The sequence below is a fragment of the Hemibagrus wyckioides genome, linkage group LG15 (assembly GCF_019097595.1).
Source record: "Hemibagrus wyckioides isolate EC202008001 linkage group LG15, SWU_Hwy_1.0, whole genome shotgun sequence".
Lineage (NCBI taxonomy): Eukaryota > Metazoa > Chordata > Actinopteri > Siluriformes > Bagridae > Hemibagrus > Hemibagrus wyckioides.
In genome coordinates this window covers 13,635,312-13,660,323 of record NC_080724.1, presented here as the reverse complement: position 1 = coordinate 13,660,323, position 25,012 = coordinate 13,635,312, and the positions used below count along the sequence as shown (strand labels likewise).

The 25,012-nt window shown below is 44.1% G+C and overlaps 3 protein-coding genes across 7 annotated transcripts; all 3 read left to right on the top strand.

Annotated features, from left to right (window-relative positions):
* The first annotated feature begins 89 nt into the window (after positions 1–89).
* Positions 90–4,322, top strand: nppcl2 (natriuretic peptide C-like 2). The gene is made up of 2 exons (XM_058410420.1): positions 90–2,577; positions 2,793–4,322. The coding sequence occupies exons 1-2, from the start codon at positions 2,479–2,481 to the stop codon at positions 3,072–3,074; spliced, it is 381 nt and encodes a 126-aa protein (XP_058266403.1). The 5' UTR covers positions 90–2,478; the 3' UTR covers positions 3,075–4,322.
* A 678-nt stretch (positions 4,323–5,000) lies between these two features.
* Positions 5,001–8,133, top strand: zgc:85858 (uncharacterized protein LOC405879 homolog). 3 transcript variants are annotated; one of them, XM_058409347.1, is made up of 4 exons: positions 5,001–5,284; positions 5,822–5,897; positions 6,041–6,141; positions 6,978–8,133. In XM_058409347.1, the coding sequence occupies exons 1-4, from the start codon at positions 5,201–5,203 to the stop codon at positions 7,101–7,103; spliced, it is 387 nt and encodes a 128-aa protein (XP_058265330.1). In that variant the 5' UTR covers positions 5,001–5,200; the 3' UTR covers positions 7,104–8,133. The 3 variants fall into 3 exon arrangements, with proteins under 3 accessions (XP_058265330.1, XP_058265331.1, XP_058265332.1); XM_058409348.1 differs by lacking the exon at positions 6,978–8,133 and having other exon boundaries at positions 5,003–5,284; positions 6,041–6,971; XM_058409349.1 differs by lacking the exon at positions 6,041–6,141 and having other exon boundaries at positions 5,012–5,284.
* An 893-nt stretch (positions 8,134–9,026) lies between these two features.
* camta2 (calmodulin binding transcription activator 2) lies at positions 9,027–25,004 on the top strand. Of its 3 annotated transcripts, XM_058409338.1 has the most exons (24): positions 9,027–9,045; positions 9,351–9,393; positions 10,855–10,947; positions 11,040–11,143; positions 11,335–11,402; positions 11,518–11,653; positions 11,884–11,955; positions 12,219–12,369; positions 12,484–12,612; positions 12,712–14,705; positions 14,914–15,040; positions 15,181–15,315; positions 17,329–17,495; positions 18,545–18,720; positions 18,809–18,887; positions 19,191–19,473; positions 19,595–19,935; positions 20,025–20,191; positions 20,285–20,501; positions 20,623–20,694; positions 21,051–21,071; positions 21,352–21,545; positions 21,795–21,869; positions 22,856–25,004. In XM_058409338.1, the coding sequence occupies exons 3-24, from the start codon at positions 10,917–10,919 to the stop codon at positions 22,908–22,910; spliced, it is 4,794 nt and encodes a 1,597-aa protein (XP_058265321.1). In that variant the 5' UTR covers positions 9,027–9,045; positions 9,351–9,393; positions 10,855–10,916; the 3' UTR covers positions 22,911–25,004. The 3 variants fall into 3 exon arrangements, with proteins under 3 accessions (XP_058265321.1, XP_058265323.1, XP_058265322.1); XM_058409339.1 differs by lacking the exons at positions 9,027–9,045; positions 9,351–9,393 and adding an exon at positions 10,125–10,226; XM_058409340.1 differs by lacking the exons at positions 9,027–9,045; positions 21,051–21,071.
* The last annotated feature ends 8 nt before the right edge of the window (positions 25,005–25,012 follow it).

Genomic DNA, 25,012 nt, shown 5'->3' with positions numbered 1-25,012 from the left:
AGAGAGAGAGAGAGAGAGAGAGAGTTACATGTATGTAGTTACAGTGCAGAAGGAATGATGAACAGAGTTTTGACGCCACCTAGTGATAATAATGTGTCAGTGTGTGTAATAAATCTCAGCTGCAGTGATGAAACACATCTGAAACTGTAGTAACCACACTGGAGTGCTGGAACTGAACTAACTTCACCTGTGGAGAACCACATACACTGACTAGACATAACATTATGACCACCTGCCTTATATTGTGTTGGTTCCCCTTTTGCTGCCAAAACAGCCCTGACCCGTCATGCACTGTGTATTCTGACACCTTTCTATCAGAACCAGCACTAACTTTTGCAGCAATTTGAGCAACAGTAGCTTGTCTGTTGGATCGGATTACATGGGTCAGCCTTCGCTCCTCACGTGCATTAATGAGCTTTGGCCGCCCAGGATCCTGTCCCGGGTTCACCACTGTTCCTTCCTTGGACCACTTTTGATAGATACTGACCACTGCAGACCGGGAACACCCCACAAGAGCTGCAGTTTTGGAGATGCTCTGATCCAGTCATCTAGCCATCACAATTTGGCCCTCGTCAAACTCAAATCGTTACGCTTGTCCATTTTTCCTGCTTCTAACACATCAACTTTGAGAACAAAATGTTCAATTGGTGCCTAATATATTCCACCCACTAACAGGTGCCATGATGAGGAGATAATCAGTGTTATTCATGTCGCCTTTCAGTGCTCATAATGTTATGCCTGGTTGGTGTCTGCAGTGGACAGGATTCAGTACTGATACACGATTCTCCAAGGATTAGAACATTAGAGAGGAGAATTCACTTGCTGATGCTGAGGTACTCCACATGGAGTTTGGAGATCCATGGGTCTGCTATGGACAGAACCACTGAGAGACCATGGTGGTGATTTTAGACTGCAGTTGATATAATCGGTTTCTCTATCAGTGAACAGCTTAATCGAGACACACTTCATGTTAGAACTATAGAGCCAAGCTCCTGCTCACACAACTGCACTTTCTGTTCATACAATCCACAGTAACAGAAAAGTGATGATTTATAATCAGACTCTTTGCCTTCCTCAGTAGGAGACAGGGGTCCAAAACTTATTTATATCCAGAATTTATGTATGTATTTCCATAAAGCTGTCTTGTGAACATTGTTCGAAGCGCTGAAACACATCAAGTTGAACTAAATAAAGAAATCTGACAGAGACATGGAGCAATGATTGTGTTCAAACTGAATAAAAATTATGTGTGAACATGTATTAATATGGTGGTCGGACCAAATAACATGAATGAGAGAGGACAGAGAGACAGAGAGTCAGACAGACAGGCAGAGAGACAGATAGAGAGAAAGAGAAATATCTAAGAACAGATCATGATGGAACAGTACCTCGCCCCAAAAAAATCCACCTTCCACTTCGAAACACACACACACACGCACACACATACTCTTACTTTCGCATTTCCGAGCTTACTAACTGTTGGTCTCCACAACAGCAGCTGCTAGATCGAAAGCCTTCTTCACCTTCACATGCTGGTATCAGCCCTGACCTCAGACACACAAGGCGTGTGTGTGTGTGTGTGAGAGAGAGTGAGAGAGGGAGAGAGAGAGAGAGAGAGAGAGAGAGAGAGAGAGAGCATTGTAATGATAACTCGATGTGGGGTCAGTGTATTTACGTCACGTTGGAGGGGGACAGACGCTAACCTTAGACATGCTCTATCTGTCTCTCTGCCTGTCTCTCTGCCTGTATGCCTCTGCTCGTCTCTCTATCTCTGGGGAAACCCTTTCAGTGAGTTAAACTATGGTAGGTAGGAAATAGTTCCTAAGTGTTCCTCGTTTCCCGGGCGAAGGTTTATGGGGGGCGGAACCTGCAGGAGTCAAAGGTCACAGCACTGTGTTATTGTTCCTCACCATCACAACGGAGGAAGAGGCCCGTAAACACTGATTAAGTAATTAAATACTCTGACATACAACGTCATCAGTGTGGGTGACTGAGAGACTGAACGAGAATACAAAAGGCCCCTATACACACACACACACACACCTTGGTGATGCCTGTGAAGATGTTACAGTCTGTGATGAATGAAGATTTTTTGTGAAATGAGAAATGATGGTTCGGGTTAAATGAGGAGTGAGTCAGATGAAAATAGGAGTGAGGGATGGACTGGTCTGCAAACTGAAAGATAGATAAACGAATATTGTTGTAACGTTGTCTGTCGTCTCGATGGTAACAGGATGGAATGTGTGACATCACAACGCTGGGGTTTAAAATGGCCGCTGCAGTGTGGGCTCTCAGAACAGATGAGTCCTGCACAGGACAGAACACAGCACCCCGCTACAACAAACAAAATCATATAGTTACAACGAAGACACACCGCTGAAACTCTGGATATCAAACGACCAAGTGGCTCTCTGTTTGAGAAATTTTACTGACGGTTACTTTTCAGTTATTTATTTTTGCCAAATTTAATCATCCAAGATGGCTTCTTCATCTTCCTGCCTGTTTGCCCTTATCCTCTCAATCAGCATGGTGACAGGAGTAATGAACCTACCATCGTCACGGAGACCTGATTCTCAGGTGAGTGTTCCTCTCTCTCTCTCTCTCTCTCTCTCTCTCTCACACACACACACACTAAGAGAAGTGTGTAATCTGTAATGTTCCTGACTCAACAGTACAGATATAGATTAGTGTGTAATCAATCAATACATTTTCAATGAATAATACACACTCAATTATAAAACACTTATAAATGTAAACATAACTCAAACTAACGTTTCATGGATTTGTTTCAGATTCTACAGGATCTGTTCGGATCAGAAATCACTTCCCTCCTATTGTCCCAGCCCGAGGTCACAGAAGGCTCAGCTCAAAGCCCCGCCCCCTCTGTGAGTGATGGGCGTGGTCCATCAGGACATTTTGTGATGGAAGAACCTCACCGTCTTGTGCCCCGCCCCTTCCTAGACCTGCTGATGAGGCAGAGGAAGTTCCGGGTGCGGAGCAGGAAGGGTTCTGCACGCGGCTGCTTCGGGATTAAAGTGGACCGTATCGGAGCACTCAGCGGACTGGGCTGCTGACAATAGGGTTAAAACGACTGATCCACCACCTTCCACAGTGGCCACTGTGCTATGGACTAGCTGATCAGTAGTTAGTGAGTTAGGTTGTGTAATTAGGGAACGAGGCTGAACACTGATCCTGCATCAGACATTTAGTGAGAACAAAACCGTAACTGAACCGAGACACTGACCCGTGATCAGTGAACCTGACCGGCCCTGACCTTTTCTCCAGGGCTGTGTTTGTGTGTGTGTGTGTGTTACCTTTTCAAACGAAGACCAAATGTCTGATTTGATAGGAATAAATTACAAGCTTTAACTTGTGGGGACAATTTAAACAACCTCCACAAAAAAGTGCTTTATTTTAGAAAATGATGAGCCGAAAGATTTCCTTTTGGGCACTGAGGTTAGAAATATCAATCAGTGAAAGTCCTTACAAAGATTAAATCTGTGTGTGTTTGTGTAAAGCAGAGATGAGGATCATCTGTGATGATGATGCTGATGATGTAACTCAATTTAGTGTAAAAGTGAAGACGAGTTAAAATCCGCACTCTGTCACTGGTGGGTGCCATTATTTATGATCTATCTATCCTGATGAATTTTACTACAGAGCATAATGTAGAATAATTATTTGCACTCCTGATATCCCATAATGCACTGCAACGGGCACTGCGGTTCACTGCGAAATGGGACACATCCTTAGCAGCCACTGAAGTGATGACATGAGTCGAATTTAATAAATATAAACTATAGAAATATATAAATTACCAATAAGCATTGCATTTAATAAGATTAAACTGATGCTACAGATTTGATCTTTTACCTTCATAACCTGCTGTTTTTGTGTGGACATTTAAAAGGCTTATTTTTGAATTAAGAAATAAAAACTCTTCTATAATAATGAAATCTTCCTGCTTCATGTACATTCATTTGTAATTTGATATGCTAATGTATACCAGTATGCAAATGAATTGATTGTCACCTAGCAACTTGTACTTTAGCTGCTTTAGTTTGAAAAGAGTAAACACGAGGAGAAGTAATTATCCTTTATTTGTCACATACACATTACTGCACAGTGAAATTCTTACTTCACATATCCTATCCACATTAGAGGGTTGGGGTCAGAGCGCATGATACAGTGCCCCTGGAACAGGGGGTGGGGATAGGGGCCTTGCTCAAGGGCCCAATGGTGGCAGCTTGGCGGTGCTGGGGCCCGAACCCCGATCCTTGATCAACAACCCAGAGCCTACTTGATCTACCACCACTCTAGAAGATCTCATTGCTCACTAAACTGTCCCACAGCCCTAACCTCAAAGAACGAACTAATTCGCAATCCAAAATAATCAACTTTATTCATAAACCTACTTTACATAAACGTTTAGTTGGCTATCCTAATTAATTAACACATCAGGGACATACGCTAAACTATTATCCAGGCATTCAAATCGATCTTAATTTCTATTTTATTTATATAGAATTGGACACAGAGCAGCTTTACAGAAATGCAGATGCAGATGATACAAATAATTTTCACACACACACACACACTATTATTATTATTAGATTATTGTTATTATTAGATACTTAAATGTCAGTAAACATTAGTAGAAACCAATAAAACCTATTTAACAATGTTTTGATGTTTTGTGTAAGTATGGAATATCGCTACAAATGCGCTAGTTTGCTAATCCTCGACGATCACTGTTAGCAACAAGCTAACGTCGGATGTTTATGGGATATGTAGTTTTCATAGCGTTGCTAAAAACCTGGGGACAGCAATTTATGCCGTATAATTCACAAACTATTAATTACCGATTAATGCTGAAAACTGGATAAAATACTGATTTCTGACTGTGTAACGATGCCTGACACATTTAAATGATTGAGCATTTGCAGTTCAGGCATCAGTTTTAATGACGCATTCAGCTACATATCACATGACCTGGAGAGGCGCGGGGGGGGGGGCAGTGCGTGGTCACGTGCTCCACAGGTCCCAAAGCAGCTAGCGGCTCAGCTATTAGTCCGGCTTCTGTTTCTCTGATTAAACATCGAAAGAGTAAACAACCTGGCGGCTTTATTTCACTCTCGAGCGCGTTTTAGTGTGACGTGAATCTGATCCTTTGTGTACATATTCGTCATTTCCGGTCATCATGTCGGCGGTGCAGCGGATGAAAGTGGCGAACGAGAAACACAGCAAGACCATCACACAGCGCGGACACGTGCAAAAGACCGCGGTAACACACGCGTGCTCGTGCACGCGCACAAACACACACACACACACACACACACACAGCTGCCTATTATATGAGTCACTAATGGAAGCGGTTTGAGTGATCAATCAAAAAGTGAATCTCTAACAGCCTCATTGTGTTAAAGCCCTAGGCAGGAAATGGCGTCAGTATGAAATGAAGCACCGCCTCCAACATGTCGTTTCAAGATAATAATAATAATAATAATAATAATAATAATAATAATCAAGCTGCAAACTTTATTATTATAGGGGGGGGCACTCAGAATCTCACACATTCACAGACAATCTACAGCTTCCTAACTTTAGGCACATGGATGTAGAGTGATCACTCGTGTGTGTTTTGATCACAGATAGTGATGGAATTCTCAGACTGATGGAGAGGAAAGTTCTAGAGGAACAGATGCACAGCAGGATGTAATGATGTGCAGCCTAATGAGCCTAACTCAGTGTAGCATTCAGCGTTGCTGTCTGCGTCCTAGGGTAATGACTCTGTGTGTGTGTGTGTGTGTGTGTGTGTTAGCGGGTGCAGGGAGAGGAGAAATCTCCAGTGGGACCATGGCTCCTCGCTTTGTTTGTGTTTGTGGTGTGTGGCTCAGGTGAGTTCTTCTTCTTCTTATTATTATTATTATCATTATTATTATAATTATAGTAACAATTTTGTTATAATTCTAATTATAACATTACTAAAATTACATTTTTTAAGTTAATATTGTTCCATATTGTTCTTGTCCTATATCAGCGAGAATCAAGGGGAAGGTGTACAAGACAGTGGTGAGACCGACCATGCTGTATGGTTTAGAGGCAGTGTCACTGAGGAAGAGACAGGAGTCAGAGCTGGAGGTAGCAGAGCTGAAGATGTTGAGGTTCTCTTTGGGAGTGACAAGGTTGGACAGGATTAGGAACGAGTACATCAGAGGGACAGCTCATGTCGGACAAAGTTAGGGAGGCCAGATTAAGATGGTTTGGACATGTTCAGAGGAGGGAGAGTGAGTATATTGGTAGGGGAATGTTGGACATGGAGCTGCCAGGCAGGAGGCAAAGAGGAAGGCCAAAGAGGAGGTATATGGTTGTAATAAATGAGGATATGAAGCTAGTGGGTGCAACTGTTGAGGATGCAGAAGATAGGGATAGGTGGAGAGAGATGATTTGCTGTGGCCACCCCTGAAGGGAAAAGCCGACAGAAGAAGAAGTAGAAGAAGATTCTTATTGTTATATTAGGTGTTTGTTTAAGTAGCAGGCTGTTCTGTGCTGCCGAGGGGTGGAGCTTATTATTTATTATTATTATTTACTCCAATTGATCAGTTAACCAACTTTATCTATGTGATTAAATCTACTGCGTTTAATCAGCATTCATGTTAGATAAGCGCTGCGAGTAGCTGATTAATTTAGTGATTAATGACAATGCTCTATTAGAATGCCATGTTGGGAGATGGAGGAGAGACAGATGATGATGGACCAATAGACAGCATCTTATATACTCCACACTGTATTTATGCTGCACTCCTACATACTTCCATAAACTCCGCCCCCAGTATTTGCATATGCCACTTAATAAGGCAATATTTGAATAATATGGAAATGAGTGGAAAATATGAGAAATTGTATTTAAACTGTAACATGTGTGTTTGTCTGTCTCTCTCTCTCTCTCTCTCCCTCCCTGCCTGTCTGTCTCTCAGCTATCTTCCAGATCATACAGAGTATCAGACAGGGCATGTAGGATGGTGATGTTTGGTATCCGGGTGATGGCCAGAATGAAGCTCCCCCCACTAATACTGACTGACCAATCACCTGCTCCTGTGTAGAGTTTACATTATAATGGAGCTGTTCTTTCACTGACTGAGTGTGTGTATATGTGTGTGAGTGTGTGTGTGTGTAGTGCAATGCTATGCAATATTTTATAACAGCAAATAAACTATTTTCTCTACACACACAACTGTCTGTCTGTGTGATGTCACTGACACACAGCAGAGTTTCAGTTTGCTCACATTAAACAATAATAAACTCAATGTGTGAGAGTAGACACATACATTTATGGTATTTTGGACATTTATGTTGGTCAGATTCCCTACATCCAGAGTGATTTTGTTCATACAGCTGAACAGGGAAGGCTTTTGCTCAGTGGCCCAGCAGCAGCACTGAGCTTCCTCTCACCCCTCACATCATCTGCACTAACATTAAAGACAGCTGTAAAAGGTTTTGTTGTCGAGCATTTTAGTGTATTTATTTTGTTGTGTTGATTATTCTGGGGGACAGTGGTTCCTCTCATGCTTTAGTGTGCTTATTTTCAGTGTTCTCTCAGGTTCCTTTAAGTCTTTATTAGTGACATTTAATGGTTTGTTGTTTCTTTAACTGTCTCTGGCTGAAATACTGAAATAACAGATAAATGAACTGTCGACAGCAGCGCAGTGTCTTCTTCTTCTACTTCTTCTTCTTCTTCTTTCGGGTTTTTCTTTTCTTTGCCGCTGCGAATCATCTCTCTCCACCTATCCCTATCTTCTGCATCCTCAACACTTGCCCCCACTAGCTTCACATCGTCATTTATTACATCCATATACCAACTCTTTGGCCTTCCTCTTTGCCTCCTGCCTGGCAACTCCATGTCCAACATTCCCCTACCAGTATACTCACTCTCCCTCCTCTGAACATGTCCAAACCATCTTAATCTGGCCTCCCTAACTTTGTCCCCAAAACGTCCAACATGAGCTATCCCTCTGATGTACTCATTCCTAATCCTGTCCAACCTTGCTACTCCCAAAGAGAACCTCAACATCTTCAGCTCTGCTACCTTCAGCTCTGACTCCTGTCTCTTCCTCAGTGACACTGCCTCTAAAACCATACAGCATGGCCAGTCTCACCACTGTCTTGTACACTTTCCTGCTTTGTGCACAGGGGCCTCATGCTGGAACAGGAGATGTTCATCCCATACTGCTGGCACAAGGTTTGAAGGATAGAGCTGTGGAAAATGTGTTAGTATTCTGTACATTAACAATAAACATTCCCATTCACAGGAACTAAAGAGTCCAAACCCTGAGAACAGCTCAGTGTATCCACTTTCTGGTCCACACCTTACTGTTGGCTCTGTGTTTTGCTAATGTTTAATCAGAACGTTTCACGTTCTTCATTATGAGCCACCAGTGTGTTTCTGTGTTTATGCTGGATTTTATTCACCTGATAGTAATACGTTTGGGTGAAACACCTGAACTCAACCATCAGGAGGGATGCGTACATTCGGCCATATGTGGATTTGGTGTAAATTTGGTGTGTGTGTGTGTGTTCAATAACATACTAAAATAACAGAATGGAGTGATGAAGTTATGAAGTTACTGTTTCCACTCTTTTGCTAGTTTTCCAGTAACAGCACATCCCCAAGTGTTTTATTCCTTTAACACCACAACAAATTATTTATTAGGCATGTCATACTTTTTATCCAGTTCTTGTTAGATTTGATGTGGAATGTCTGAGACCGTGGTTAGACCTGGCGTTATAAAGGCGTCTCCAGTGAACACTTGTGATCGGATTTCACGTCAACGCGTCGTTGTTTCCGCTGGAGACAGGCTGGGGCGCATATTTATTATTATTTATGAAAAACTTCTGCTGCATTTATTTTCAGACAGAAATGTCTCAGAGTGCCTATCTTTTGTTCCTCGATGAACTGATTATAACGTTTTGATCTTGTGGTGTGATACCGCAAACTCGTGGATGGAGCTGTCCCTGTGAATAAGCTGTTGCTATGGAAACGATAAGGTATGAGAGCGAGTGCATTAATATAAACCTGTGCTCCAGTCAGAGAGAATTAATCAACTCCTGACGACCAATCAGAGTCCAGAATTTCTAATACTATTTCTTGGTATATAGCGGTATTAATTAGTTAAAATATTAATAATAGAACAATAATGAAACAATCTGCAGAAAAAATAATGCTGAATTATTATTTACAAATCATAAAGAAATACAGTGACGTTCACGTTTACTTTTAACATAAATTTTTTATACGTCTCTCTCTCTCTCTCTCTCTCTCTCTCTCTCTCTCTCTCGGGGTGACGTCACAGGCCGTTCCCTACAACATGGCGGCTGTGTGTGAGGAGGCGGAAGGTAAGAGAAAATTTCAGCTCCTTTTTTCTCTATTTCTTTCTCTTTATGTTTCTGTCTGTCTGGTTCGTCTCCTTCTTTCTCCTGATCATGTCCTTCAGCCCACGCGTGCGTGCGCGTGTGTGTGTGTGTGTGTGAGAGAGAGAGAGAGAGGGAGAGAGGGAGAGAGAGAGTGTGTGTGTGTGTTTATCTGTCGTTTCCCCACTGTGGTTCCGTTCCAAACTGCATTGCAAAGTGTGTCAGAACCGCACGACCTGTTTTATTTGTGTGTGTGTGTGTGTGTGTGTGTGTGTGTGTGTGTGTGTGCGTGCGTGCGCGCGTTATTATGCGGCGCACAAACAGGCTTTAATGTTTCGGGAAGAGCCCTAATGAACACACATACACAGTGCTGGAGGTCAGTTATTATCAAAATACACACACCTCCGTCATCATAGAGCCAGTCAGAGCTATCTGTCATTTCGAGTGTGTACATCCTGCTTTAACTAACACACACACACACACACACACCTAATGAACCTGGCAGGTATGCTAGTGTGTTTGTGTTTTGTTTAACCCTATTCATATGGGATTCGTTCTCCATATGGAGGTGTGTGATGTAATGATTCCTGGAGTGTCTCTGGGATTTTAATTTAAATAAAATTACTTGTTATTTTCTCTTCTATAAATTGAGCAGTAGAAATAACTCCAGCTGATATTTATTCTGTCTGAACTGTCATGTAGATTGAAAGGGTGTAAGAGAAGAGACACTTCCAGGGCTTTAGGGAAGTTACAGTGGTGGTGATGCTGCTGATGATGGTGATGTCCAGATTGTAACTCTGTGGAATGCTGATGAGGAGGTGTGTGTATGTGTGTGTGTGTGTGTATGGTGATAGTTCATTTGTTTATCATTATTGATGCCATTTATTTATCTACAGTGTACTGGGTGGAACTTCTAATGACTTCCTGTGTGTCTCGTTCTCCACCTCATTGTAGCTGTTATTTTATGAACACACATCAGTTGTCTTTATAACTCTACTGCGTATATGTGTGTGTGTGTGTGTGTGTGTGAAGATAATGATCAGTGAACTCTCCATTAGCTAATTAACATCACACTCTCTTGGGTGTTGAGTTACTGTGTGTGTGTGTGTGTGCGCGTGTGTGTGTGTGTGTGTGTGATGAGCAGTATTAGTGTAACACTGTGGTATTCAGTTTCTCTTTCGGGTGTTGATGTAGTGACAGCACTGCTGCTGATTGGCTGTTGTGGTGATGTCACTGTGTGTGTCAACATATCTACATCTGTCTTTCTCCATCACTGTCTGTCTGACGATCTACCTGTTTGTTGCACTTTACCTGTCTCTCTCTCTCTCTCTTACTTTCCCTGTCTGTCTCAATGTGGTATCTAGGCAACAGAGTGTGATTCAGCAACCAAAGACTTGTATTTCAATAACACTTTTTTCTCTCACTCCATATGTGTGTGTGTGTCAGTGTTGTGGTTAGAGAGTATGTGACTGCCCCCTGCAGGCTGGAGGGAGTGAGTGTATCTCACCATGAACAATAAGGACACCACCTCCGAGTCTGGTCAGTCTAATAGACACACATTCAGACCTGCACACATGCCAGTTATTCTCAGTCAGCATGTGGTTTATTACTGACGACTGTGTGTGTTGCAGAGAATAACCGTCAGATGAAGGTGTTTCTGCCCAATAAGCTATTGGAGTGTTTGCCTCGGACAAACACACTGCCTAAAGAGAGACTCCGCTGGAATACCAATGAGGTGTGTGTGTGTGTGTTATACATTGCAGCCTTCAGTACAAGCTGGATCACTCTTATCATAGATGTGGAGGTAGATTCATGACTGAGTGACCAATCACAACTCAGAATGATGTAAAGTGTGATCAGAAGCATGGTGTGTGTGTATGTCTACATATATATTTATATGCAATTGTGTGTCTGTGTGTATTACAGGAGATTGCATCGTACCTGATCTCATTTGACCGACATGAAGAGTGGCTTTCCTGCACACTCAAGACCAGGTAGGTGTGTGCGCGTGTGTGCGTGCGTGTGTGTGTGTGTTACCATGGTTACCAAGACTGATATGTGAAACTTACCACAGTAACAAAGGCTGTTCCGTGTGTTTGTGTGTGTCAGGCCGCAGAACGGCTCCATCATTCTATATAACAGGAAGAAGGTGCAGTACAGGAAGGATGGATACTGCTGGAAGAAAAGGAAGGATGGGAAAACCACACGGGAGGATCACATGAAGCTTAAAGTGCAGGGAACTGAGGTGTGTGTGTATGTATGTATGTATGTATGTATGTATGTATGTATGTGTATATATATAATATATATATAATATATATATTACACACACACAGCAAATCTGCATACTTGCTGACACACACACACTGTGTATACACACTTACATAGACATCATATGATTGACATTTATAGCACTTACTTTGATTTATTTCTAAGGAGTGATCCTTTTTTTTCTCTCCCGCTCTCTTTCTATAGTGTCTCTATGGTTGTTATGTCCATTCCTCCATTGTCCCAACATTCCACAGGAGGTGCTATTGGCTGCTGCAGGTCAGTCTTCAAGTCACATGACCAGCTACTTAGTGTTATTGAATCATTGCTTATACAATAAACTGAGAGCTACAGGTTTGTCACATGACCATATTTACCCATAATGCTAACTAACCTGTACTATGTGAGACTATCCACTGTGTTAGCATTATTAGCACATTTCCTGTCCTGTTCTGGATTACTTCTTCAATATCTGAGTTTTAGAGAGTGTGTGTGTGCATGTGACTGTGTCCGTCTGCCTATCTGTGGGTCTGTCTGTATAGAATCCGGACATTGTGTTGGTCCACTACCTGAATGTGCCGAATGTGGAGGACAGTGGGAAGGCGTGTGGGCCGGTGCTGTGTGCCGTTACTGACCGCCGAGACGGACTGCGCTGGAACCGAGAGGAGCTGCTTTCGCAACTTAAACCCATGTGTGAGTAACCACTCTTGGCGCCGAACCACATCCAAGAACCACAAATGACTGACTTATTATTCTGTGTCTGTGTGTGTATGTGTGTGCGCGCAATGGGTATTGGGCCTGGTGTAGTTCACAGTATGAAGTGGTGTGGCAGTGGAAATGGGGCAGATGTGTCCATTGAGCAGCTTGTGCAGCAGATTCTGGAGTCACAACAGACCAAACCACAACCTCGCACACACACCTGCCTCTGTAACCATGGTAACACAGATGTATGCACTTACAAACTTCACAAACCACATATGTACAAACACTTTGCTAACACTGTGTGTGTGTATGTGTGTGTGTGTATGTATGTAGCTTCTTCTGGGATGAACATTCCTCATCGTTGTAACAGCACTAAACATCGCATCATCTCCCCGAAGCTGCCATGTGGCCCTGCGCCCTACCTCACAGAAGTCCAGAACCTAACTCATGAGAGCTCAGGGGGTGGGGCAGTGAGCAGAGATGGAAGTGCAGGGGATGTTGTTGCAGGAGGTGTTGCCGTTGAGAAAGCTCAACCCTCTAGCCCAGCAGTCGTCCTTGACAGCGGGAGTTCTGCTCCGCCCACTTCCTCCTCTTCCAGTCCACCCCAAAAACAACGCTCAGCAACAATTGCCATTGGCAATGGCAATGGTTTCTATGGCGAACAACATGGTGGCCTGGCAACAGTAGCTCTGCCTCAGAATGCAGTAATTGTTATGACGACCGCCGCAGCAGCAGCTGCATTGGGCCGGGGAGGGGAGGAGTCTAAAGGCGAGCTCAGTTCTGCGCACCTATCACTCACGCATGCTGGAGGCCGGCTCGTCCTATCACCTGTCCCGACCAAACAGGAGACACCCCCTTCTAGTCCCGCACCAGCACCAACTCACACAGTGCCGTCCAATCAAGGTGTGGCTACGCTTTCCCTCACTCTTCTGCCCAGTCCTGTGATTGGAGGACTGCTTTTGACAGATCGCATAATTGCAGACAAGCCCAACGCTATGCTCCGGCCCTCGTCTCCCTCCCCGTCTTTAATGACACCACCATCTACTCAGACCAGCTCTGTACCTGGCCGTGCCCCCTCTGTGCCACTGCCTTTTGACCCTGATTCTTTTCTCAACAGCCCCAAACAAGGCCAAACCTATGGTGGCTCCTCCCTCTCCCCTCCAAACACAACTAATTCCGCCTCTTCCTCCCAGAGCCCACCCCCTTCTTCTTCTCCACAGCCTCCTTCATTAGCTTTGACTCTTTCGCCAACCTCTCCACCCTCATCTCTCTCTTCTCTTTCTCCTCCTACGTCTACGCCAAACTCAGCCTCTCTGTCTCCTTCGCTGTCTTACTCACTCTCTCCTGCTTGTCCTGCCCCCTCTTTTCCTCCCCTTTGTCTTGATTCCTCATTGACTCTTGATTCACTGGCCCACCCACTAAGCCCTACCCTGGACACTCGGGTCTCCTCGCCGCCGCTGGACATGTCCCCCCAATGCTCTGCCAGTGATGGGCAAGCTCTTCTGATTGGACAGGATGGAAATGCCCTGTCTACTTTTCTGCCTCTAAACTATACACACAACCAGCTGTTGCCGTCACGTCACTTGACATCCAGTCAGCAGTCCAGCAATCATCTGTCAACCAATCATCTACCACTTAGTCAGCTCTCACCCAAACAACCTCAGACTAATCAGCTTCCACCTGATGGAGAGGGGGGAGGGCTTAGGCTTCAAGAGGAGGGTCATCAACTGATTCCTCAGACATGCACAGACTCGCAGGATTTGCGGCCAACAGGGCGAGGACTGCGCCATAGCCTCAGCCAGCCGGCTCTGCTCGCACACAATGATGCACACAACAATGTACACACAGATTCTCTCACACACACTGATGCACTTGCACACTCGCATACGCACACACTCATTGCACAGGCGAGTCCTGTTCAGGTGAAGGAGGAAAATTCTCCACCCATTACTCCAACAATTCTGCAAGAATTAGAGTGTGATGAAATGCCCATGGACACCGCTCACAGTTCTGACAGCACCAGCCAGCAACACACACAAGAGGCGGAGCTATCCTTTGACTCCACCTTTCCCGACCTGATATCTGAACTCATCACTGAGGAGACAAGCAGCCACTCTGCCTGTACAAGCCTAAACTCTGCCACCATCCCACCCACTTACCCAGTCAGGTATATGGCTCCACCTCAGCCGTCACCCTCCACCTCCTACCTGCCCTACACACTCCTCACACAGACACACGCACACTCCAGCATGCACTCCAGATTGGGGGAGGAGCCTCAGTGTCTCGCTAGCATCACCGATTTCTCACCTGAGTGGTCGTATCCGGAGGTAAGACAGTCACACGTGTACACACACACACATGTACACGCTTACACAGATACATGCATGCACCCTCATGTACACAAACGCACACAAGTACACTCATACAGATACACGCGCACACACTGCATCACTGATATCTGTCTGTCTCACTCTCTGTCTCACTCACTGTCTCTGTCTCACTCACTGTCTCTGTCTCTTTCTGGCTGACTCTCAGGGTGGGGTGAAGGTGTTGATCACAGGTCCCTGGTCAGAGGTGAGCTGCAGGTACTCATGCGTGTTTGATCAAAGTACAGTACCTGCTTCACTCATCCAGCCTGGAGTACTACGCTGTTACTGCCCAGGTACACACCCAGGGGTGATATACCGGGTCTGTATGGGTGGAGTCTTGGTTAATATGGATATAATGAATCTTATTGTGGTACTGGTTTCAAGTAATCCACCGTGTGTGTGTGTGTGTGTGTGTGTGTGTGTGTGTGTGTAGCTCATGAAGCAGGTCTGGTGGCACTGCGTGTGATGAAGGACTTGGACACTGTGTCATCATCTGTGCTTTTTGAGTACCGAGCACGAAATGCAGCATCATTACCAAGCTCACAGCTGGATTGGCTGTCTCTCGATGGTGAACACACACACACACACACACACACACACACACACACACACACACACAAGTGTGCCATGAACAATGAATTGCATTTTAAATGTAAAACTTTACAGTCTATACACTTTATTCAGATTTTACACACTCAAATATTTGGGTCAGATTGAAGTTTTTTAAAATTTTATTTTAAATATGTATTGTGATGTCACTATGACATCACAGCTTTGGACGAATCACAGTTCAGAACAAGAACATGTTTGTGGGCATTTACACATTTGAATATTTCTATATATATATTCATAGATTTTTGCATGTAATGAAGACATTTTAATATCGGATATTTTTAAGAATTTATTGTTTTACACAGAATTCTATACATTATAACATGTACAACTCCTGATAGAATTGGGGCGGGATCAAGGGGATTATTTTTCCCCACACACACACGCAGTCTCTGATGCGATGGAACTATTTTCCACTGTCAACACCCAGATACACTTTAACACACACACAGACCTCTCTTTACCCCCATTAGCATGTTAGCTTTTCCACATGATCAGCCTGTTAACTCTTTAACTCTTATCCTTTTCACTTGAGGGTTATGTTAGACAGTTAACACATTTCATTGGTGTAATGTTCACTTGTTAACCGTTAACCTGTCCATCTGACAGCATGCGATATTGTTAGCATGTTAGCTGGCTAGCCTGGTAGCATGTTAAGTGTGTGTGTGTAAATGTAGAGTGCAGGCCAGAGTCTATTTTTGTACCTTGGCTCAGCCTATTTAAACCCATAAGGACAGTCTCTCTCTCTCTCTCTCTCTCTCTCTCTCTCTCTCTCCCCCCTCCATCTTTCCCTTCGTCTCTCTTTCTCCGTCTCTGTCTGTCTTTCATCTCTGGCAGGCTGTGTCTGGGTACAGGAATTTGAACACACACACACCCACACACACACACACACACACACACACATTCTGGGCCCCCCTCAGTAGCTTCATTCGGGACTTTCCATGCTGGCGAGCAGACGTGTGTGTGGAGCGTTCCTTTTTTCCTCCTTGTGGAATACGGTCTTATTCTTTTATCCTTAGGAAAAACAGACATCTCTCTCTGTCTGTCTTTCTCTTTTGTTCTCATACACTAATTTTGTGTATGTATGTGTGTTTGTGTCAGTGAGATTTTGTCATCTTACAGTACTCTGGATTTAACTGTATGTACATGGCTTTTTTTCTGTATTAACTCTGTGTGTGAGTGAAATGTTCCTCCTGTTCCCCCTTCATCCTCCTGGTTTAACATCAACAGTCGCTGTGTGTTTGTTGCTTTACACCAGTGAATGACTCACATGTTCATACACTAATCATACTAATGAGAGAGAGAGAAAGAGAGAGAGAGAGAGACACATAAACAGGCAGATAGCGAGACAGACAGGTGGGATGCTGTTGCTTTGTGTGTGATACCCCGAAGACTGAAACATGGAAGAAAGCACTGAAGATGCCATAGGTAGGGGGGTGTGTGCGTGCTTGCTTATGTGTATGTGTGCGTGCGTGTGCGTGCGTGTGCGTGCGTGTGCGTGCGTGCGAGTGCGTGCGTGCGTGCGTGCGCGTGCGTGCGTGCGCGTGCGTGCGTGTGTGTGCGTGCGTGTGTGTGCACGGTAATGTTCCTGGATATCTAGATCGTGTTGCACTGGGTATTTCTTAATGCTTCAGACACACACACACACACACACACACACACACTGCTAATGTGTATAGAATGACTGAGGCAAGATCAGAGTGAATACTTTCCATTGAGGGATTAGATAGATGCCACACACAGATTTCTAAGTGTAATTCTTCTCTTTAAAGCAATATGATTCATCATTGTGTGTGCACATAGTTGGTTAAGCTGCAATAAAACTTTGACACCTGTCAACACCTCCTGCTGCCAAGACAGTAAATCAGACTATGGAACTCTCACTCTCACTCTCACTCTCTCACTCTCTCACTCACTCACTCACAATACACACACACACACTCACAGGTGTTGTGTTGTTTATGTGTAGATAATCAGTTCCGCATGTCCATCCTGGAGAGACTGGAGCAGATGGAGAGGAGGATGGCTGAGATGGCTAATCACAGTCATGATCATCATCAACAGCAGCAGCAACAGCGGTTGGCACGGCAACAGAGCACACCACACTCCTCACTGCGCCTAACTCCTGAAAACCAGGTACTCAAACTCGATGCTCTTCCAGTCTGTCTGCTGCCAGTAGTTGAGCGCTTAAATTGTTTTGTGTATTCAAGTAGTGGAATTCTAAATCCAGTGAGTAGTTGTAGTTGAGTCCCAGTGCTTAGTTAAGGATTGTTGGGGACCCAACTTTTGGTGGGTATTCAAGGACTTCAGGTCATTTCCATTCTGTATTATTTATGTAGCACTTTTAACACTAGACTTTATCCTGAAGCTGCTTTACACAAATCCCTAATGAGCAAACCAGAGGTGACCATGATGAGGTAAAAACTCCTTCAGATGACATGAGGAAGAAGCCTCGAGAGGAACCAGCTTTGGTGGGTAGTGGAGTTCTGAGAATTTGTAGTCAGGGTGTTGTGGGTAGTCGTGTTCTGGTGGTTCAGGCAGTTGGGTTCATGTGGGTAGTCTAGTCGCCATGGGTAATCATATTCTGTCTGGTGAAGTTGCTGTGTGTAGTTGAGAACTTGTATGTGTTCTCTCCATCTGTCTCCCTTTCTGTCTCTATACCTTTTATGCCTCTCTCTCTCTCTCTCTCCGCATTCAGTTCTTAATATCACCTCTTTGTCATGCCCTTTTTTTTAGCTGTTTTTTGCGTCAGAGTTTAGAACGGAGAGGGGGCAAGGGGGAGGAAAAATCTGAGGGAGGGAGAGGTGTGTGTGTGTGTGTGTGTGTGTGTGTGAGAGAGACAGAGAGAGAGAGAGAGAGAGAGAGAGAGAGTGCATGGCATGAATGTAATGTTTCCTATCAGGTGGCCCTCAGTGGAAAGTTGCTTTAGTCCATGATGGAAGAGTGAAATCAGAGAATGTGAGGAGGGGAAAGTAAAGAGCAGACACACGCAATAAAAACTTGATTTGGAACATAGTCAAGTCGTTATTAGGAGACGCTTCGTCACATTTAGTAAACTGCCACTGATGATTTCGGACTTAAAGCACAATTTCAAACACACCTGGTCAGATATTCAGAATCTCCATGTCCTTTAATACACCCTATCTGTCTCTCTGTCTTTCTCTCCGTCTCTGTTTGTCTGTCAGTCCGGACCCTGGTTTGAGCGCCGGATCGTGAGTGTGTGTGAGCGGATGATGAGTGGAGGACAGTGGGGTGGTGGTGAGAGACTCACACACTGCATCAGACATAGAGGGATGACATTACTGCACCTTGCAGCTGCGCAAGGATATACACACCTTATACACACACTCATCCGTTGGAGGTAACACACATGTGCGCGCACACAATTGTCGAACTAAAGGTTAGATTTTGGTCAGAATATCAGTAGAATCTGTCTCTCTCTCATTCAGGACTCTGAGTGCTGACAGTCTGGATCTGGAACAGGAAGTAGATCCACTAAATGTAGATCATTTCTCCTGCACGCCGCTGGTCAGTAACACGTTTTCAGATCTTTATTTACTTTTTTTTTTTTAAATCATTGATATGGTAATGAGAAATGTGTGGAAAATGTGTTTGGAGTTGGAGAGAGTGAAACCGTCCAGCTGGTTGGGTTTGAGAGATGGCCTTCCTGTCCCCCTGTAAATCATGACACTGTGGCACTAGCCAATCAGTGTTTTTAGCTCATGTGTGTACACAACTGGATAGTTGGTGATACTACTTAGTGTTCAGATACAGTATGACATGTCTTTACCTGTTGTGTGTGTGTGTGCGCGCGCGTGTGCGTGTTTGTAGATGTGGGCCTGTGCTCTGGGTCACCAGTCTGCTGCAGTCTTGCTGTACAGGTGGAGCAGTGTGGCACTGATGATCCCAGACTCTCTCGGTCGTCTCCCTCTTGCTGTCGCTCGCTCACGGGGACACACCCGTCTAGCCCGATGCCTTGAGGAGTTGCACACACATACACTCTTACAGGCACAGACATCAGAGATCACAAACATACACAACCAGTCACACACACTGGACACGTCACCACCACCCCAGTTGCCCCTTTCTCCACTATCTACAAGTCCTGATACAGGTAAAGCTCTTACACACACTGCAATGAAGATAAACTCATGTGCTTTAGGATAAATTCTCGTTGGATTTTTAAACTTTTGCTTTTCTCTCTCTCTCTCTCTCTCTCTCTCTCTCTCTCTCAGGCCTGAGTTCCTCCAGTAGTATTCCATCACCCAGTGACCCACCCTCCCCATCTCCTAGCTCTGCCTACTCTAGCGGTTCAGCTCTGCCCACCTCTCCTCTGTCTCCTCCTGACCCAATGGATACTTCTTGTGACTCCTCCCCACGCTTCTCTCCAACACCGGCCCTTCGATGCCCAACCCCCCAAAACATGGACACACACTTCCTGTTGGATTCTTCCCCACACTCACACACACACTTGGAGCACACACACTCACATGCACACTCCTCATTCGAGGCAGAATTGCTCAGTTACAGCGAGAACGCAGAGAACGAGGAATACCTGCCTGCCGAGGTCTTACAGGTGAGACACACACACCCACACTCACACACACAAACAGTATGGTGTCTGCATGTTTCTTCAACCTGTGCTTGTGTGTGTTTGTGGGTCAGGTTGACATGACAACACTGGCTGAGCAGATAATTGAGGCAACTCCTGAGCGAATTAAACAGGAAGAATTTCCCAGGGGGGCGGAGTCACCACTCAGAGAGAGGCGGGATAATGCAGCTATTCACGACACAATGCCATGGCTTGCACCCTATTTGGATACTGTAGACAGGTACGTACATACACACACACACACACACACACGCACGCACACCATACCTTGGTCATTTATGTGTGTGTGTGTGTGTGTGTGTGTGTGTGTTAGGTGTGTGTGTCCAACCCCACAGCCCCCTTCCCCTCTCAGTGCTCTAGCTCTACAGAGGCTCCGCCCCCCGAGTAGTGCAGCATGGGCAGAGTTTTTGAATGCCTCAGCCAATGGAAGGATGGAGAGAGACTTCGCTTTGCTCACTCTAACCGACAGTGAGCAGCGGGAACTTTATGAAGCTGCTCGCATCATCCAGAATGCATTCCGCAGATACAAGGTACACACACACAATAAGTGTTATCTTTTCAATGTTGTTGTAGATCATGATTTTCCCCATAGTAAATAGAACAGCAGCATTGGGAGCGTTATTTACTCATCACCATGGTTACATGGTTCAGGGGCGGAGACTAAAGGAACAGCAGGATATGGCTGCTGCAGTGATCCAGCGATGCTACAGGAAGTACAAACAGGTATATATACACACACAGCCACAGTGCCCTCCCTCAGTCACACACCCAGGCCACAATTTGCCAAGAAAACACGACCCCAGTCTCCACGAACACACAAACTCATAAACTTTCTCTGTATATGCTCAGTGTGTAATACACTTCATGCCAGTGTGTCGCCCCCTACAGGACAAATGGCCACTGTGTGTGTTGGTATTTATTTTTGTGCTGACTAACAATCACTAATATCTCTCACTGTTCTGTCTCAATCTCTCCTCCTGTCTCACTTTATCTCTGCCTCTCCTTTGTCTTTCTTCCTGTCTCTCTTCCTGTCGTTCTTACCCTTTCCTTTATCGGTCTCTCTCTGTTTGTCATGCAAGCTAACATGGATTGCTCTGAAGGTAAAATTAAACTCTAATGCCGTGTTTCCATTACTGTAGTGTCTCCCCTTACCTCACACACACACACACACACACACAAATAGACTGCTGTGTGTTTACCCTCCTTAAATCCCTGTGTGTTAATCCAGCTGTGGAAATAGGGTGTGTGTGTGTGTGTGTTCACGTTGTGTTTATATGCACTGTTGCAGTGTGTTGGTACAGACCCACTCCTTTATTGTGTGTTTGTGTGTGTGAGACTTGGTGTTTGTGTGTGTAACACGTTGTCCTCTCTCGTCATCAGTATGCTCTGTATAAGAAGATGACACAGGCAGCCATTTTGATCCAGAGTAAGTTCCGCAGTTACTACGAGCAGAAGAAGTTCCAGCAGAGTCGCAGAGCTGCGGTTCTCATCCAGCAGTACTACCGCAGCTATAAAGAGTATGAACGCATCAAACAGGGAGGAAGAACTGGTACAGCACTCTCCAACAAGATGAAGTGAGTCGCCTCTCTCTCTCTTTTTCTCGTTCTCTCTCACTCTTGGTCTCGCTCGCTCTCGTTCTTGCTCTCTCTCTCTCTCTCTCTCTCTCGCTTGCTTCTGGATCCTGGAGAACACAGTGCTCCTGGAGAAACTGTACACATTCATATTCATAACATTCATAAAGGTTCCAAAAATGTTTATTATTTCCATGAAAGGGTCTAGAGTGTCAATTTTAAAAAACATCCCTTAACTACTTGTTCCTGCAGAAGCTCGTTCCTGACTAAGAAGCAGGATCAGGCAGCTCGCAAAATCATGCGCTTCTTTAGACGCTGCAGACACAGGTACCAACACACACACACACAAATATGTTCTGATGTGATTTTTAGAAATGTTTGTTTGGTTCAGTCTTCGAAAACGTAGAAATAATTTTGCATTCCCAATGAACACACACACTGATGCTTATCTACAAAGCCAAGAATGGACCAGCACCAACTTACCTCAAAGCTCTCATTACTCCTCACACTGCACCACACTCCCTCCGATCCAATAGCACTGTTCGACTGGTCCCACCATCTCTCAGGGTAAGAGGTAGATATACATCTAGACTCTTCTCTGTTCTGGCACCGAGGTGGTGGAATGAACTTCCCCTAGGTGTCCATACAGCCGAGTCACTGACCGTCTTCAAACGACGGCTGAAGATTAGATAAAACACCTCTTCCTGAAACACCTAAACTAGCTCTTATTTTTTCCTGTTTTGTTATATGTTGTATGTACTCAGTTTTTAAACTGATGGTATCCTAAGTCTGTGACCTATTGAACCAGTGTTAATATATTCATTGATAGAGACTTTAAAGTACATTTGTACGTCGCTCTGGATAAGAGCTTCTGCCAAATGCTGTGAATGTAAATGTAAATGTCCTGTAACGCAGCGCACACGCTGCAGCATCTTGCATTATTTAGGTCACTAAAGTTAATCAGGGAACTTAATGCATTTTCACCAGAGGGACCAGGGCTGATGTTGGTTTCAGGGCCATACTCTTGATCAAGGTACCTTTAGTTCCTGCTCCTTTAGATCATGAATCAGAGGCTAATCAGGAGCTAAAGATATCAAGAGCTAAAGTTTGTCCTGCTAAAAGAGAATGTAAACACTGTCCTCTGAGATGGAGTGTTATTGCTCAACAAGCTGTGAGGAACAAGCTAAGCAACGTGAAGAGATTCTCAGTGATAGGAGGAGATACGCTGTGTTCTGACATCCGGAAGGTTCTCCTAGTGAATTACTGAAAACAATTCACTGATGGAGAACTTACTCACTGTCTCTTTCTTCCAGGATAAAGGAGCTAAAGCAGAGCAAAGAGTTGGAGCGGAGAGGCCTGACCACCTGACCGCACACACGCACACTTTTCCCTACAGGTTTACAATCATTAACTAAAATAACCTGAGAGGGGCGACAAACTTCCTGCTTCCTGCATGTCATCTGAAGGAGTGAACATCTTCATTCCTCCGTCTCCTGCCCTTTAACTCTCGCACTTGAAAACAATGAATGAACTTGTGTACAGTTTCGTTGTCCATGTTTACGTTCCCCTGGATTGGAGTTTGCCAGCTAGCGAGATTCGGGGCTAGCGTTGTTGAGTTAGCTGAGCGTTCTGCTGCTTGAACCCCTTCACACTCGGTCGACTTTACTTTTTGTATTTTGTTGTTGTTGCAGCTTGTATACAGTGTCATACAAAATGTATCTCTATATAATTCTACTGATCCATATGTGTAAACCTATATATTCTACAGGATGAAATTATTGTCTTGGATATAAATTGATTTCTGCTTTGAGGTTTTTCAGCATGTTTAAAATGACTCAATGTTTACCTTCTCAGTGAGTGACAGTTTTCTCACACCACTGATTTTCAGTCTTAGACCTCGTCCCCTCGTCCACTTCCCCTCATCCTTCTTGTGCCCTTCTTCATTCCTGTTCCCTTCCCCTTATCCCCTTGTCCCTGTCCCCTCACGCTGTGGCAGCTTGAGTGATGTGTTAGATGAGAATCGACTCACCTTACCCAGAAGACACTGCTGCAATCTGACATTTTTGGGCATAACCTTAGAGCCAGAAGCTTCAAATTTCAAAAACATTCACACATGGTGTTTGTTAGCGAGTTAGGGTCCTAGCTCCAGCCCTTGTTGGGAGAACGGGGATAAGGGTTCGTTTAAATCTGTATTGAAACAGACTTGTGAGACGAGATCGGAGCAAAGAGTGCATCATACAGCGTGAAAAATGTCGTCTTAAACAGCACTTGAGTGATGTAATGTATCGCTGATCAAACACAAGGGAACCTTTCACCTGGAGGCACGTCATCTGATGCTGAGCTCGGATGATATGTCGCTGGATGAATTAGACCATAACAATTCATTTAAAATTTAGGCATTGTTAGTATAAACTTACATACAGTGACTTCTATGTTTAGCTAAAAATCTGCAGTAAGATATTTCAGTACAGACGGTGCGAGAAAGACAGAAAATGGTTCCACTGTGTGATAACCTGCTGAAGGTGTCGAGCGATTTCTCTGAACAGCTCTACGTCGAACACCATCCTGAACCGAGGGGCAGAAACACGTTCCACACCGACGCTGGACTGCTGCTTCCTTTGGTGTGCTGTTCAGTTCATTAGTTCTTAGCTGTGTGTGGATCGTTCTGACCCTAAAATCTACTCCTGCTTTCTGCTCAGTGTGTGGTTTTTAATTCACCTTGAATTTATTCACAGCGACTCCCATCGTATTTTATATGGATCAGTGAAATCGAAAACTTAAACCTTATGAAGCTTAAATAAATTTTTTAAAGGACTGACCTCGCTGTTTCCTAATAACAATGTTATAATCTATTAGAATTGTTTGATAGTTTTTATTTAAGTTTCTCTGAGCATGTGGCATTTTATTATTTTTTCCATTTCCATTTGATCAACAGCGTTTTAGCACCAGGCCAGAAACCAACACAGGAACCATTTCATTTTATGGATTATTTTGGATTGTGCAGTGCCTTGAAGTCTTTAATACAGTCATATGTGTACACACACGCACACACACAACTTAAATTGTATTGCAGTTTGTTATGCATATGAATTTATGTATACATATGTGTTACACTTCACCACTGCGTGTGTTAATATTATGCATTAATGTGTAAATATTGTACATTATAAAGAGCTGTTGGTTATATAAATGATATATATTATATTTAGCAGGAATATATTTGCTTGTTGGATATAAAACGTTTTTTTTTTTGTTCACATCTGCATGATTAGAATTACGGCTTCTGCATGAGTTCCTTTTAGAGATTTCCTTTCAGATATTGGATGAAGTGTGTAAGTGTTGCAAAGAGTTTATTTATGAATAACATCATTGCTTCAGGTTGTTTTTACTGGAACGTTTCTTTTACTTGGTGTTCAGGCTGTTTTGCTAATCGATTAAAATGTTAAAATGTGTGTTTGAAAATGTTTCGC